Raw genomic sequence first — 17996 nt, 5'->3', positions numbered from 1 at the left:
CGAGAGGCTCCAATCTGTTTCCAACTCCATGGTCCATACTGACAACAGATGCCTCAGGCGTAGGTTGGGGAGCAGAGTTCAAGGGACAGGTAGCTCAAGCCCAATGGCCAAATCCAGTTCCAGGCGTATCCTCAAATATCCTAGAGATCAGGGCGATAGTTCAGGCCTGCTTGAGTTTTCGCAACCAGCTGGAAGGCTGCAGGCTGAAGATCCGCTCAGACAACACCACCGCTGTAGCCTACATCAGGAGACAGGGCGGCACAAAGAGCAGCATCCTGCTAGCGGAAGTGGAACCATTATTTTGCCTAGCAGAAGAGACTCTGTCAGATCTCACAGCTGTCTACATTCCCGGCAGAGAAAATACCCAAGCAGATTTTCTCAGCAGACACCATCTTCTGAGACACGAGTGGAGCCTGCATCTACAGATCTTCAGCAGGATAACTCAGAGGTGGGGACGTCCTGTAGTGGATCTTATGGCCACTTCAGGAAACACGAAATGCAAGAGATTCTACTCGAGGGAACTAGACCCGGCAGCATGGGCAGTGGATGCCTTTTGTCAGAATTGGAATCAGACTTTAGCCTATGTCTTTCCTCCTCTGCCTCTGATTCCCAGAGTGATACAGAAGATCAGGGAGGACAGAGCAGAAGTGATTTGCATAATTCCAGCCTGGCCAAGGCGACCTTGGTTTCCACATCTAATGCATCTCTCAGTGGAACCTCCTTGGAAGATTTCCCTAGCAGGTCCTATACTGATTCAGGGCACATTCGTCCATCCGGACCCAGGCCCGTGGGCCTTAACGGCATGGAGATTGAGCGGCGGAACCTAGAGGTTCAAGGTCTCTCCGAGGTCGTTATAGAGACACTCCTAAAATCCAGAAAGAATTCCACCACTAGCAGATATGAAAGAATCTGGCAGGTTTTTATCCATTGGAGTCAGGAGAAGCACATTTCATTGTCCTCATTGACAGTAGGTAACATCCTGGCGTTCCTGCAATCAGGACTGGATAAGGGCCTAAGCATCAGTACACTGAAGACCCAAGTTTCAGCCATTTCAGCCTTTTCAGAATCAAGGTGGTCACAACATCCCTTGGTGGTCCGGTTCTTCAGAGCAGCTATCAGAATACTTCCACCAAAAAGACCTTCCTGCCCTCAGTGGGATTTGCCTCTAGTATTGGCGGCATTGGCTTCACCACCTTTCTATCCAACAGACGAATGTTCGGTCTGGCATATCACCCTCAAGGTGGTATTCCTGGTAGCCGTTACCTCAGCCAAGAGGGTTGGAGAACTTCAAGCCATTAGATACGACACCTCCAGCCCAGTATTCTTCCAGGACAGGGTAGTCTTAAGATTCGCAGACACCTTCAAGCCTAAGGTGGTCTCACCATTCCACTTTAAGGATGAGTTATCCCTACCAGCCTTTCCGGAGGAGGGGGATCAGGTCCTAGGAGCCTTGGATGTGGCAGCAGGAATAAACTTATACTGCAAGGCCACAGAGACATTCCGAAAGTCAGACCGTTTGTTCGTGATTCCTGCAGGGAAGAACAAGGGAAAAGCCGCCTCTTCATCCACAATTGCAAGCTGGATTAAGACAGTCATTAAGAAGGCGTATGCCTCCCAAGGTCTACGGGAGCCTGAAAAGGTCAATGCGCACTCTACCAGGGGACAAGCAACCTCATGGGCGGCTGAAGCGGGCACACCCTTGGAGGTAATTTGTAAGGCGGCATCCTGGTCTAGTCCCAACACATTTGTCTCACACTACAAATTAAACATAGCCTCAGCAGAAAATTCCCAGTTCGGTTCCAATGTCCTCAGATCTGCGGCTGGAAAACATTAAAGTTTTAATTGCAACTATCTGCTATGGCTTCATTATATTATTGGTCTCCCACCCGGGATTGGTAGCTTGCTACGTCCCGATACGTACTGACATGGAGAGGGCTAGGGAATAGGGAAAATTGCGTCATACTTACCGTGATTTTCCTTTCCTTGACCTCTCCATGTCAGTACGGCCCTCCCAATGAGACCACAAAAAAAAAAAAAAAAAAAAAAGCTCGTAACTGGACACTGGTCAAGGGTTCAGGGGTCAGCTTTATTAACTTTGAGTGGGAGGGTTCTTGACGTGGCATAAGGGGCGGAGCTAACCCGATACGTACTGACATGGAGAGGTCAAGGAAAGGAAAATCACGGTAAGTATGACGCAATTTTCCCTAGTTACGTCCATTCGCCAGAGCGCAAATTTGGCCGGCGTTAAGGAGCGAAGTACCACTAGAGTCTATCTCCTTCGCTAGCGAAGTTACGTCAACAACCGTTAGTAAATCGGCGAAGTAGCGAATTTTCGTCCACGTTAGTCACTTCGCCCTTTAGTAAATTTGCCCGATAGTGCTGTCTGTGTTTATTCACAAGCGGCAGATGGGAAGAGACACTTAGGCAACTTGTGCATCATTCAGACAGGATTTTTGCCACCTATATTTTCTAACACTTGCGTGTGGGGCGTTTGGGACCATAACATTCCAAGCAGACTCCTATATTACAGCCAAATTGAGAATGATTTACTTACGAAAGTGCTAAACTGCATCATTGTAGTTGCACATAGAAAGCAACACAATCTTTAATTTTTTTCAATTTAAGTAGACATTTTAAAAGTAATTGCTGATTAGTTTATATTGGTGGATGCACCGCAGTTTAGCACCTACAGTATATTAATAAATCGGTATATGCAATATGCACTGTATACACATATTTCTGGCTGCGTGTCAATCAAATGCAGTGTACATAAACACACTGTTTTCTCTGTTGCCATGCAGTGAGTGATATGAAAACTCTACAGCAGACAGTGGCAAGGAGAGGCAGTCCTCTGGGGGGGTTATACAAACATTGCGGAGACACTGAGATGATGGTAAAGGGAGACAGAAGGCATAGGGAGAGGCAAGGTAATTGTTGAACTCACTGGTGTGTATAAAGAACATGCAGACAGCTAAATCCAGATACATGATATCTCATGTTATGACTGGGCACTACAAATTGTTTGTTGTGCCGCAGTGAGACGTAACATTATCCCATTACTTCATTGTACATCAAATGACCAAGTTATATTTCATGGGACATTTACTTAAACCACCTGTGGTGCAACTTCACCCTTGCGAAGATCACATGGTAATGATATTTATATGATACCATCTAGAAACTGAATGCCGTGTGCTTTATGTGTATACATGTTATATACATTAACCCCTACATGCCTGAAATAAGATGAATATGTTTCTCTCGCCCTCCCCCTAAGTCAGTTGGAAATTGAGTAAACAGGAAACAAGTCAGATGAGAATCTGCCTTCCTCAGGAAGCTGCCCCCCTCCCCGCAACAAATCAGCCTCCTTCAGTCTGCACTCCTCACCCAGATCTGCACCTTTCTTTGTTACTCATAAGAAGAAAATATGTCTATGTTATAATCTGTCATTTATCCTTAAATAAACACCTCAACATTAAACTGACCAATTCACCTCTTTACATAGAGATATTCTGAAACATATGCATTCGTCCATCAAAATAATTGTGATTTTATAAGAAACCGAGATATCATCTCACACTAATCTTTATCTATTAAGCTTTTACTGTGCAATAGTCTTCTAGTACTTTTAGTTATATTAATAGAAACTGAAAATGTATTTCAGGCTAAAAACTTTTAAAATGTCTGCCCAACATTGAAAACATTTTTCTGGTAATGTAATAAATGTTCTTAAGTTTGCTAATGGTCAGTAACATTTACTGGTTAGCAATGCTAATTGCAAAACAAATGTCTGATTGAAAGCTCAGATGTTGGCAAACTAGATTTTTTTTTAATACATTACCCCTGTTGGCAAGGTGGGCACCCAAATTTCCCAGCTTAAGGGTATCTATGTTCTTTGCATTGATCAGCACTATGCTTGACTTCTCTACGTTGTTTCAACCCCACGCTGTACTGTATTTTTAAAGTCATCATTTAAAAACTGCAATGAAGAATGAAAATACAATATGCAATAGTTATTGCCTAAAATACCAGCATCATTTAACTGTTATTCACTAAGGTATTTGCATCGATACTTATTCCTTGCAGCTTGCAAGAAATGCTCCTGCTCAGCCTGCTTTGATGACCTGCATGCAGTTGTGCGAAGTACAGGGTGTACATATTCCAGGGACATAGGAAGCCCCTGAACTGAGGTGGCACCATCATTGAGGAGGTGGTCCTTCCAGGGTTAAAGGAGGGCTCACGTTTAAGTTAATTTTTAGCATTTATTTAACAGAATCAGCTATTCTTTGCACCTTTTCAATTGGTCTTTTTTTGATTGTTTTTTAATGTTACCTTTTCTGGCTCTTTCTGGGTCTTAAACAGGGGTCACTGATCCCACCAACCCATAAACTACTGCTCTGTGAAGCTACAATGTTATTGTTTTTTTAATTTTTATAACTTATCTTTCTATTCAGGCCAACTCCTATTCATCTTCCTGTCTTTCTTTCATTTCATGGTTGCTAGGGTGATTTGAACCCTAGCAACCAGACAGCATTTCCAAACTGCAAAGCTGCTGAACAAAAAGCTAAATAATTGAAATTTAATAAAATCACAAACAATAACAAAGGAAGACCAACTGCATTATACTAAAAGTTAGTTTAAAGGTTAACAATACCCTTAATTGCACCTAATGAACTGTATGCTAATACAGTGCTTTGTGTGAAAAATCAGCACCACAACTTAAGTCAACTTTAAGTGCTAATTTGTACCGGTGCTAGTAAACAAGCCTGGACTGGGAGTCAAAAGAGGCCCTGCCATTCTAAGTACAGTGGCCCAAACAGCCCCCTACCAGCTCACTATATGGTAACTTTCTATGGAACCATACAGCAGCCCCTCTGGCATTTGCCAGAACCCACAGATTGCCAGTCCGGGCCTGCTAGTAAAGGATATTAAGTTGTAGCACACTGGAATTCTGGGCAAAAAGCTGCATTGTTTGTAAAAGCCAGTAATTCTTGGTGATGGTGATTTGTTCTGATATTTTTTAGAACAGTTCATTGTAAAGGACAACCCTAAACATTCATGGTGATTATAGTCACAGCAAAATATTAAGTGTTATGCTTATGGAATATATATAGTGATTTGAGAGTGGCATGTGGAAAGTACTTGTTATTTAAGACATGCTTTCCAGTTACAATAGCTGATGTTAGCCCATAACCTGCAGCTGACAATTGTTATGTGTAGGGTTGCCACCTTTTCTGGAAAAAAATACCGCCTTCCTACATGTCCTTCTTTTTTCCTTTTAATTACATTGGGATCAACCATATTTAAATAAAATATAATACTGACCAGGTGGCAACCCTAGTTATGTGACATGTAAGGGTCTGGGGATTCTTGTTGTGCATCCTCTTGCCATAAATGGTAAATTACCCATAGAACATTGATTACCCCAAACTATCCACCCCATCACTGCTCTAGCCAATCACAACAACAGTTTTACTTTGATATACAATGCACTGTAATATATTAATGCATTGCAGCATTAGTATTAGACTATGGGGGCACACTATGTGCAAGACCTCTCTGACAGTCAGATGGACAACCTAATGGCCAGGGCAGGACCATATTTATACATACAGGCACCCGAAGGCCTGTGCTTAGGGTGGCAGATTTTTGGGGACGGCCCTCAGGTTCCAATATAATTCAATAAATTAAACCCCACTCCAGCTGCCATGGCATGGGACACTCATTGTGTAAATCTGGTGGTGGAGCTGGTGGGGTGAGGGTTAAATGGCTGCATTGGCCCTGGATACAGCCCTGGGTCAAGGCACACGGAACATTGTCTTTGCTGCTAACAGCTAGGGTTGCCATCCGGCCTGTATTTTACCGGCCTAGCCAGTAAAATACCTGCCAGGGCCGGTATTACAAATTTACCAGCAATGTAGCTGCCGGTAAATTTGTAATATGATTAAAAGGAGCCCTCGGCCTGCCCCCAATCCCCTGGAACTTACCTTTTCTTTTGCCTCTTCTAGCGTCCGTGGCGCGGCCCCGCCCTTGGCCCCACCCCTTTTGCTGTCACAGCCCGCCCCTTTTGACATCACGGCCCACCCCTTTGTGTCCCTGCCCCCACCAGCCTGTAAACCAGTTTAAAAAAGGTGGCAACCCTACTAACAGCCTGTGTTTTTTTACCAGGCTGAAAAAAGGCTGTTCTGCTGCCTTCCCCAGCTTTGTTGATCTGCAATGAAAAGTACAGCTTCCACTTGAGTGCATGTACACAAAGTGGAGAAGAGGTCAGCCAACAGTGTGCCCTCAGCATAAACCAATAAATGATTTGGGCATGACTGTATGAAGTGCAGACTAATTGGACTTTGCTATTTTCAGACAGAACCAGGGCAAAATATGCATCTGGTTAGTATTTTAAATCTCTTAAATTTTACAAATAACATTCACAGAGGACAAAAACATTTTTGGAAACATCACAACAATCCAGAAAAATATGCATTATAACTTGTTGGCACCATAAACAAAATGTGTAAAATGTGTGAAAACTTGAAATTAAAGTATGTAAAATTGAGGCTTCACTGTACTGCCAAACTATAACCTCATAAAAGGATACTGACACTTGTAGGATTATTGTTCTCCTGTCTTCCCCAGGATGTTTCCTTTGCTGGGTGGTCAGTCAAAGATCGAGACATTACACCCTTAGCAGCACTGGATTCAGGCTGCTGAATGTGTTATACAACTAGTAAATGTATATACAACTTTCATATCAAATATAAAAGCAATTATTTTCAAGATCATTCTAATTAAAGGAGAAGAAAAACTACAGAGGCATTTTATTGCCAATAGAGCTGCAATAGTGCAAGCTAGAATGCTATATTTATTCTGTAGAATGTTTTACCATACCTGAGTAAACAGCTCTAGATGTTCTCTGATTGTTTAGGATAGCAGCTGCAGTATTAGCTTGGTTTGATATAACTTCTTGTCTGAGTCTTTCTCTGCTCACTTATAGCTCTGGGCTCAGATTACAGCAGAGAAGGGAAGAGGGGAGAAGAGGAGCAAACTGAGCATGCTCACGCCTGGGGCAAGGAGGTTTAAGCTGAAGGCAGGAACCCTTGTGTACACAATAGAAGGAAAGAAATGCTGTGTTTCTTTTAACAGAGGACTCAGAGCAGCATTACTTTGAGGGTTTACTGGTATATTTAGGTAGGCATTTCTGATAAGGCTTACTTAGTTTTAACCTTTCCTTCTCCTTTAAGTATTACACATTAAAAGTACCAATCTCACAGGGGAATTCCCTTGATTTCCACAGAAACAGTTTCATAAATAATATGTATTTTTTCTGGATCTATAATTGTTCATTTGAGGGATTGCCAAATAGTGCAGTCAAGTAAGTGCAAATTTGATGACATTCCTGTTAAAGTAATAACATGTCCCAGCATCCTCAGTCAGACACTGCAGAATTTGGTATTGCTGTTATTGTAAAACAGCTGTGATAATCACCTTACTAGGACTACCATCATGCACAGCCAGCTCAGCGATGAAACTAGAGTTTACTTCAGTCAAAGGCAATGCTCACCGCCCAACCACAAAATGTTGATTGGCTGGCATCTAACGTTGCAAAGTGAATGCTCTCCTAAATAGCCTAGGAAAGCAGCCAGTAGAAAGTGTAATTCATGGCTGGTGCAGCAAAGGTTTCTGGGGAATGTTAATTAAGGAAATACAAAAGGCACAATGTAAAATAAAACACTTTTTTGACATTTTAATACAGTTGATCTTATAATCTATGACATTAACCAACATACCAGATCCATGTAGCCCTATGGGTAAAACACATTGGAGCTCATTTATCAACACTGGGCACATTTGCCCATGGGCAGTTACCTATAGCAACCAATCAGTGATTAGCTTTTTGACGCCAGCTGTAAGTAGAACAATGAATGCAACAATTTGATTGATTGACATGGGTTACTGCCCATGGGCAAATTTGCCCAGTGTTGATAAATGACCCCCATTGTCTTGCAACCTGTGATGCTGGCTGTGGGCCCATAGCCGGTACTCATTGCATTTTGCTAGCAGTGCACACAAAAATATGTGGACCATGGGGTTAAAATTCCTCACACACTCAAGGGGAAGAGGAGTGAATAGAATACAGGTATGGGATTCTTTATCTAGAACCCAGTTATCCAGAAAACTCAGAAATTTTGAAAAGGCCTTCCCCCATAGACACCATTTTATCCAAATAATCCAAATTTTCTATAATAATACATTTTTCTCTGTAATAATAAAACAGTGCCTTGTAGTTGATCCAAATTAAGATATAATTAATCATTATTGGAAGCAAAACCAGCCCATTGGGTTTATTTAATGTTTACATGATTTTTTAGTAGACTTAAGGTATGAAGATTCAAATTACTGGAAAACCTCAGGTATAAAGCATTTTGGATAACAAGTTCCATACCTGTACTTGATTATAAATATACCAGTTACAATGTGCCCTCATCTATTGGCAACAAATGGGATCTGCTCTGTAACATGGCACTTTAAGGGGCCCATTCATTAAGTTCGAGTGAAGGAATAGAAGAAAAAATACTTCGAATTTCGAAGTTTTTTTTGGCTACTTCGACCTTCGACTTATAATCGAACGATTCAAACTAAAAATTTTTTGACTATTCGACCATTCGATAGTCAAAGTACTGTCTCTTTAAGAAAAAACTTCGACCCCCTAGTTCGCCACCTAAAAGCTACCGAAGTCAATGTTAGCCTATGGGGAAGGTCCCCATAGGCTTGGCTATCTTTTTTTGGTTGAAGGATAATCGTTCGATCGATGGATTAAAATCCTTCGAATCGTTAGATTCAAAGGATTTAATCGAACGTTTATTCCTTCGATTGTTCGATCTAATGAATTGCGCAAAATCATTCGACTTCGATATTTGAAGCCGAAGGATTTTAATTGTCAGTCGAATATCGAGGGTTAATTAACCCTCGATATTCGACCCTTAATACATCTACCCCTATATGTCCTAATGAAATCTAAGTAAAGCTTAACTAGAGAAGTAGGGCAGAAATGTACATTATGTTTTGTTGTTCTACACCAGTCCAAGGTAACCCCATTACATTTTTTTTATGGTCTAACTTGTCAAATTCGGCTAGTGAATTATCCAAACTCGATTTGAATTTGAAAAAAAAATTTAATTTTTTTTTCGAGATTTATCAAACTCTGGCCCTTTAAGAATTCAAATTTGACTATTTGCCACTTAAAACCTGCTGAATTCATGGATAAGTCAATGGGAGAGATCCAGTGACCAATTTGAAGATGGCAGTAGCCTTCCTAACATTCAAGTTTTTTTTGGAGAAAAAAATTGTTTCGAGTTTGGTCTAATTCAATTTGAGTTCGATTCAAGTTTTTGGGTCGGTAAATTAAGTCCGAGTTTTAGATATTCTATTTATTTCAATAAATAACCCCCCAATCGAATTTCCAGTAAAATTTTGAAAAATTTTGATTTAAAAAACTCATATGAATTCAAAATTCTACCCTTGATAAATCTGCCTCTTATTGTACCTGTATATCATATAAATGTCACAATATAAATAGTAAATAATTATTGGCAGCTCAGAAACCAGCACAGCTAGCATAAGAATTTAATAATCTGCCCTGTAGTATCAGCATATATTACAGGCAAAGCTCATTTTCCACTTCATGATTTATGACAACCCCTAAGATTAGCTTCTCAACAGCATGCACTGAGCCTGTTTGTGTTGCAGACACACATAACGAAATGCAAGATGGTAGACTCCTGTGACAACTTTGAAGGCCTGGATTACTACTGCTACTATAGAGATGCCAAATCTTTAGGCTGTTTACATACATTTCTAGCTATACTAGTTTCTAGGGTTCAGTTCTCCTTTACATCTAAAGGAACTAAAAAAAAATTAAAATCGTAATTTAACCCAAAATGATTGTTTTGCTTTCACTAAGGATTAAAACTGTTAGTTAGTACTAGGTACTGTTTTATTATTACAGAGAAAAAGGGGGAAAATGTATTGTTTCATTAAAATGGGGTCTATGGGAAATGCCCTTCCAGTAATTTGGAGCTTTCTGGATAAAAGATCCCATACCTGTATTAGTTTGTGATACTGTGTAATGTGTGTTTTGATGGCATCTTCAATTTCCATAGGAAATTGAATAGGAATACCCTTCTTTGAGGACTGCAGTACTGGAGTATATCTGAAATAACTGCTTCTCTATCTCCTCTCTCTTTCCTTTGACATTCTTCTAGACAGTAGCTTTTTACAAAAACCTCTTTTACAGAAGACCTTTTGAGGTCAAACTTTTGGTCAGAACCCTCTTAGCTTGCAACAAGGTTACAGTTATATGTAAATTAATGTATTAGCCATACAGCAATAGTCCAAATAATATCCAGAACAGCAAATAAGTGTACAACCCTATTTTCAGCCTTATTAACCTTCAAGTCAGGGCTCCAATAATTATAAGGGAGTAAAGTTACTGTTCCTAAAACTCACCTTTACTGGCATTAAAGCTGCGTCTTCCATACACTGCTCCTGACCCCCAATGCACTGCACTACTCTAATAGTGATATATAGCCTTCAATTAACATGCTCTTTCTCCTGAGTTACCTACCTTCATCCTGTACAACATCCCGAAGTTTCTCAAGCCTTTCTGCAAATCTGGCTACATCCCCCAAAAGCTGTGAGATGTCCTCTACGTCTATAAAAGGACCTTCCCCACTCTCTGGAGGACTTGGGGTACTTGCAGGCTTAGTGGCCTTTCCTCTTGGAGATGAGAGAGGAATTCCTGCAGCACTAGCATGACGACTCAGACTTGAAGGTCTCTTTAATGTCCCTGAGGAGACTGGGCTGCTGTTTGATGGAGGGCTTGATGCCAAATCATTGGAGGAGTCCGTAACATCTTTTCGTGTAAGATCCTAATTACAAGACAATAATTTTAGAGGTGTATGGCATGTTATTAAGGCAGTAGCATAAATGGGATCCATAAATGTGATCCTCAAAGCAACTCTCAAAAGATCTAAAAACAAAGATTGTTCAGTATCATGGTTTAGGGGAAGGCTACAAAAAACTATCTCAGAGGTTTAAACTGTCAGTTTCAACTGTAAGGAATGTAATCAGGAATTGGAAGGCCACAGGCACAGTTGCTGTAAAACCCAGGTCTGGCAGGCCAAGAAAAATACAGGATCAGCATATGCGGAGGACTGTGAGAATAGTTACAGACAACCCAAAGATCACCTCCAAAGACCTGCAAGAACACCTTGCTGCAGATGGTGTATCTGTTCATCATTTTACAATTCAGTGCAATTTGCATAAAGAACATCTGTTTGACAGGGTGATGACAAAAAAGCCCTTTCTGCACTCACGCCACAAACAGAGTCGCTTGTTGTATGCAAAAGCTCATTTATACAAGCCACAGTCATTTTGGAACAAAGTGCTTTGGACTGATGAGACAAAAATGTAGTTATTTGGTCATAACAAAAAGCGATTTGCATGGCGGAAGAAAAACACCTACTACCGAATTTGGTGGAGGTTCCATCATGCTGTGGGGCTGTGTGGCTAGTTCAGAGACTGGGGCCCTTGTTAAAGTCGAGGGTCTGATGAATTCAACCCAATATCACAAAACTCTTCAGGATAATGTTCAAGCATCAGTCACAAAGTTGAAGTTATGCAGGGGTTGGATATTCCAACAAGACAATTACCCTAAACACACTTCCAAATCTACAAAGGCATTTATGCAGAGGGAGAAGTACAATATTCTGGAATGGCCCTCACAGTCCCCCCCACTTGAATATCATCGAAAATGTATGTGATGATTTGAATCAGGCTGTCCATGCTCGGCAGCCATCACACTTAACTGAACTGGAGACATTTTGTATGGCTGAATAGTCAAAAATACCGCCATCTATGTTTACATATAAAATTATATAAAATTCGCAGCACAAAGGATTCAAGGCGTAAAGGGAAAAATGCATCCCTTATTTAAAACATAAGGCTTTAGAAGACAGCATGGCTGCATGACAAGTGCTTTTATACAGGTTAGGAGCCTTGAAGTGGCATCACTAAGCACAATTTATAAGGCGATAAGATACCATATACATGATTATTACATAAAATATATTCTAATGGTACTTAGTGATGTCATCAGTTAGAATTGGTACTAAGTGATGTAATTTGTGCCACATGACTCAGTGAAACTTGTCTATTATAAAAAATAGTGTAATACTTACTCTCATAATATGAAATAATATTTATTCTCATAATTATCTCATATTTGATTCCTTTTAAACAGTCATAACTACTGTATATAATGTAAAAATGTTTACTGAGCTGAGAGTTTGTTATAACTTTGTTATTAGCTTAATATTTCACTGTGCCTGTTCCAAAATTGTTATACAAGTTTGGGATCCCTTATAGGAGAAACCCAATATTTAAAATTAAACAATTTCCTTTTTCTCACTAATAATAAAATAGTACATTGTACTTGGTGTTAACTAAGGGGCAGATTTATCAAAATGTGAGATTAGAGCTCACTACAAAAAAATTCACTCACTTTCTATTCATTCCTATGGGATTTTTAGAATTGTAGTTATCAAATGGTGACCCCCATTGATAAATACAGTTCTAAAAATTCTATAGGAATACATACAAAATTAATGAATTTTTTATGTGGTGAACTCTGATCTCACATTTTGATAAATCTGGCTCTACGTTCCATCATATTGTTGGCAAAAAATTTTTTTGGGTTTATTTAATGGTTTTTTTTATAAGACATAAAACATTTATGGTGATTCATATTACAGAAAAGCCCCTAGCCAGAAAACCCAAGCATTGTGGATAATAGATCACATACCTGCAATGCATTTTAAAGCAGAATGTGAAAGTGAATGCATAGAGCCCAGATGAATTTTGCAGTGTGGTAGTGTTAAATTTACTGACAAGTGCTGTTAAGTGCTGTGTAGGTAGTTGTGCTATGTGAAGAGCTATCTGCTATGCTGTATTCAAAGTTAGCTACAACAAAACTTACATTCTGCGGTGCTGGGCTTCCTGCTCTGCTTTTCTTTGATAAGGACGGGGTTTTCATCAGTTCCCGCTTCTTCCTTGAAAACATCCTGGGTTAGATATCTCTCCTGGTTTTATCACAAATATTTCCCTTAGCATGGACGATATTCAATTTCAGACCCCTTTTACCAGGTCCTGCACCCCTCTATGGGGGTGGCAGGTTTTAGGGTTTTTTCAGAGAGCTGATGCTTGGTGCTCAGAACTGCTGCTGTCAGATGCCATGTGATGTCAGGCGGTTTCCTAATTGGATGACCACTACCCCAAAACTGACAGACAGGAAGAGGTAGAGGGCGTTAACTCAGTGAATGCTGGGACCACAGCAGCATCCTGTCTCCTCCTACAGCTGCATGCTTGTCATGTGTATATGTGTACCCTTAATGAATGTTTAAATGGTAACAATAGAGGAAGTTATGCAGAAGGTTCACATAAAGGAGATAATGTATAAGTTGCATGGAGAACAAGCCAACAAATCTAAGCTAGGTGATTGTGAACTTTGTGAACCTTTTTCATTATATAGCTGACAATATTTATATAAATCTGTATGCATTTCCCAATGTGTTTAAAACAGCTGTGTTCTGACATTGCCAATCAAAGCAATAAACAAAAACATTTTCCTATACCTACAATGACCAAGAGTGTATATAGAGCCGTCAATTATTAAACAGGAAACCTTTAGCAAATGGAGGGCAGCATTTGTATGGAGGGCAGTATTTATAACAATTATGTTAACTCTCCCAAGTGGTCGCTTCAGGCATATGTTAATCTCTGTGCACTGTTACAGTTTCCACAAACGCAAACACCAATAAGGTACTAGAGTTTCCAAAGAACTCCATTTCTAACATGGTCTTTTTTAGGTGGTCAATGCCTTAGGGCTTGTTCAACTTTTACTACAATGTACATTGTAATATTCTAAGAACATTTGCAATGGTTTTAATTTTTTATCATTTGTGGTTTTTGAGTTATTTAGCTTTTTATTCAGCAGCTCTCCAGTTTGCAATTTCATCAATCTGTTTGCAAGGGTTCAAATTACCCAGCATCCATGCATTGATTTAAATAATAGACTGGTGTATGAATAGGAGAGGGCTTAAATAGAAATATGAGTAATACAAAGTAGGAATAACAATACATTTGTAGCCGTACAAACCATTTGTTTTTATTATGGGGTCAGTGACCCCCCATTTAAAAATTGGAAAGAGTCAGAAGAAGGCAAATAATTCAAAAACTATAAAAAAGAAAAAATTAAGGCCAAATGAAAAGTTGCTTAGAATTAGCCATTCTATAACATACTTAACGTTAACTTATAGGTAAACCAGCCCTTTAAAATACTTTATATGTTTATGAAATAGGTGCACCAAGTATGCCGGGACACTAAGTTACTACTTCAGGGTCACAAGGAAGTTGCCACAGGGAATCAAAGCAGAGTCTCTTGCATGAGAGCCCAACATTATAATACATGAGAATTCGTTCTTCAATCCTAAAAGTAATTTATTCAATGTTTAAATTATTTTATAGTAGCTTTGGATCAGCAAAATATGGACAGACCCCTTATCTGGAAAACCCCAGGTCCTGAGCATTCTGGATAACAGATCCCATATCTTTATTACTGTTATATCTGTTCTCAGAAATCCAGAAATGTGAGTATGGTCAAATGGCCAAATATTGGGTAAACTGCCATTGCTACAGTCTCTGTTAAGCCTTCCCAAAGCCTACTATCCCCTCTGTAATAAGTCCTTATGTCCTGCCATTATAAATGAAGTAAATTTAAGGTTTTTTTCTCACATTTTTTTCTGCTAACGCTAAACATATCTGGGATAAGATGTCACATGGCTCAGAGTCACCTTATTTGAAACATAGGCTTATACAGGTATGGGATCCGTTAACGGTAAACCCATTCTGACCAAGTTATGGGAAGACCATAGACTCAAATTTAATCAAATCATTCACATTTTTAAAAGTTATTTCCTTTTTTGCTGTAATGGCAAAACAGTACCTTGTACTTGATCCAAACTAAGATATAATTAATATTTATTGGAGGCAAAACAATCCTATTTGGGTTTATTTAATATTTAAATGATTCTGAAGATCCAAATGACAGAAAGGCCCCTTATCTGGAAAACCTTGGGTCCCTAGCATTCTGGACAACTGTCCCATAACTGACTAGATATTCAGTATTACCTTATACAAAATTACCACTAGTGTTATAGGAGATATCACATCCACTCTGCTTGAAACTTAGAAAATATATTAGACATTATCTCAGAATTCAGTGACTCATAAAGGCACATGACTTATCTTTTTTATCATATGGTCTGCAGTAAAAACACTGCCCCATAAAAATTATTTTAGGTTTACAGCTATATAAAACCCACAAGTGTAATACTGAAATACCGTTTGGAATCACGACCAGGGTAGTTGGTGATCACATCCACGGTACAATAACTAAAGAGTCCACAATACAGCATTTTTCCCCTCAAAATGTTAATTCAACCATGGTAGTGAGGTGGCAACGGGCCAGACATGAATTTTATGCATATCAGACATAATTTAACTGATAGTCATAGTAACATAGTAACATAGTAAGTAAGGTTGAAAAAAGACACATGTCCATCAAGTTCAACCTTTTTTTATTTTTTAATTATTGTTTTTTATTATATCTGCCTAACTGCCAGTTGATCCAGGGAAGGCAAAAAAAACCCACCTGAAGCCTCACCAATTTGCCTCAGAGGGGGAAAAAACTTCCTTCCGGACTCCAAAATGGCAATCGGACTAGTCCCTGGATCAACTTGTACTATGAGCTATCTTCCATAACCCTGTATTCCCTCACTTGCTAAAAAGCCATCCAACCCCTTCTTAAAGCTATCTAATGTATCAGCCTGTACAACTGATTCAGGAATTCCACATCTTCACAGCTCTCACTGTAAAAAACCCTTCCGAATATTAAGGCGGAACCTCTTTTCTTCTAATCGGAATGGGTGACCTTGTGTCAGCTGGAAAGACCTACTGGTAAATAAAGCATTAGAGAGATTATTATATGATCCCTTTATATATTTATACATAGTTATCACATCACCCCTTAAGCGCCTCTTCTCTAGCATGAACATCCCCAATTGGGCCAGTCTTTCCTCATAGCTAAGATTTTCCATACCTTTCACCAGCTTAGTTGCCCTTCTCTGTACCCTCTCTACTACAATAATGTCCTGTTTGAGTGATGGAGATCAAAACTGTATGGCACATTCTAGATGGGGCCTTACAAGTGCTCTATACAGTGGAAGAATGACCCCCTCCTCCCGTGACTCTATGCCCCTTTTAATACAGCTCAAGACCTTATTTGCCCTTGATGCTGCTGACTGGCATTGCTTGCTACAACCAAGTTTATCATCTACAAGGACTCCAAGGTCCTTTTCCATAATGGATTTGCCTAGTGCAGTCCCATTAAGGGTATAAGTTATAAGTGGCTTGGATATTTTTACATCCCAGGTGCATGACTTTACATTTATCAACATTGAATCTCATTTGCCACTTAGCTGCCCAGATTGCCTGTTTGTCAAGATCGTGTTGCAAGGATGCCACATCCTGGATGGAATTAATTGGGCTGGATAGTTTTGTATCATCTGCAAAAACTGATACATTACTTACAACACCTTCCCCTAAGTCATTAATGCACAAGTTAAATAAAAGTGGACCTAATACCGAGCCCTGGGGGACCCCACTAAGAACCTTACTCCAAATAGAGAATGTGCCATTAACAACCACCCTCTGTACCCGATCCTGTAGCCAGTTTCCTATCCATGTGCAAATGACTTCATTAAAGGGGAAGGAAACCTAGTCGGCGCAAACCCCCCACCCGTTTGTTGCCCACCCTCCCTCCTCCCCCCTGGCCTACCCGTCCTGCTGGGCAAATGCACCTAACTTGTTACTTACCCTTCTGCACAGGTCCAGTCCAGGGAGTTCACAGACGACATCTTCTTCCACGCGATCTTCTTCCTGCTGTGAACGGCGTTTTGGCGCATGCGCAGTAGGATCATTTCGCCGGTACGGATCTACTGCGCATGCGCCAAAAGTCACGCGCATGCGCAGTAGATCGTACCGGCGAAATGATCCTACTGCGCATGCGCCATTCAAAGCAGGAAGAAGATCGCATGGAAGAAGATGTCGTCTGTGAACTCCCTGGACTGGACCTGCGCAGAAGGGTAAGTAACAAGTTAGGGGCATTTTTTATCCAAATAGACTGGCACAGCGTCGGAGCAAATTTTGATGTAAGATGAACGCTGCTCTTGATTAATCTGCCCTTGTAAATTAATATATTAAATAAATGTTTAATTTTCATATTATTATGTCATTGTGAATCTTGTCATTTATCTCTGCCAGTGCTAACTAACTTATTAATGAAACAGTTTCTAAAAGGTTCTGATACTTAATAGGACAACTCACAACTCACAAAACAACATAGAGGTCAAGTGCAAGAGCACTAAGGGGCACAAAAGCCCCCTGTATATTCGATTTATATACCCATCTATTACACAGCACCATAGAATATGCTGGTACTTTATGAATACATGTTGATAATGTCTAACTAAAGGCTGATGATGATGATGATGAAGAAGAAAGTATTTTGCTGCCACACAGTGGTTTAGTTATGGTGGTGCCTTTATGAATTTGTGTCAAGAAGGCCTGATTTCAACAGTGCAAACCAGAAACTTGGTTGTGCAACTTGTTTACCTAAAGCGATAAGCAATGTAACTACAAATTTACTTGTGGTAACATTTAACACATCTTTTCTGGAACGTGTCCAGTATTAGTGCAGCAATAGTACATAGTGCACCTGAACAGACTGTATAAATAGAACCCCTGGGACTCCAGTGAGTCTGTTTGAAACAAGCTGCTGACTGAAAAAAGCAACTAAAAGCAAACAAATCAACTGAAAAGGATAA

At 39.9% G+C, this 17996-nt stretch overlaps 1 protein-coding gene across 2 annotated transcripts in view; it reads right to left on the bottom strand.

Moving 5' to 3' along the window:
• The window catches only part of arhgap45.L (Rho GTPase activating protein 45 L homeolog), a 60647-nt gene extending 47354 nt beyond the window's left edge, over nt 1-13293 (bottom strand). Inside the window, exons 1-2 of one of the 2 annotated variants that reach the window (XM_018246395.2) lie at nt 13031-13293; nt 10619-10922 (exon numbers count right to left, since the gene is read on the bottom strand). In XM_018246395.2, coding sequence (XP_018101884.1) covers nt 10619-10922; nt 13031-13114 — 388 coding nt within the window. In that variant the 5' untranslated portion in view covers nt 13115-13293. 2 annotated transcript variants of the gene reach the window in all.
• Between the last annotated feature and the right edge of the window lie 4703 nt (nt 13294-17996).

The sequence above is a fragment of the Xenopus laevis genome, chromosome 1L (assembly GCF_017654675.1).
Source record: "Xenopus laevis strain J_2021 chromosome 1L, Xenopus_laevis_v10.1, whole genome shotgun sequence".
Taxonomy (NCBI): Eukaryota; Metazoa; Chordata; class Amphibia; order Anura; family Pipidae; genus Xenopus; species Xenopus laevis.
This window is presented reverse-complemented; position numbering and strand designations above follow the sequence as displayed.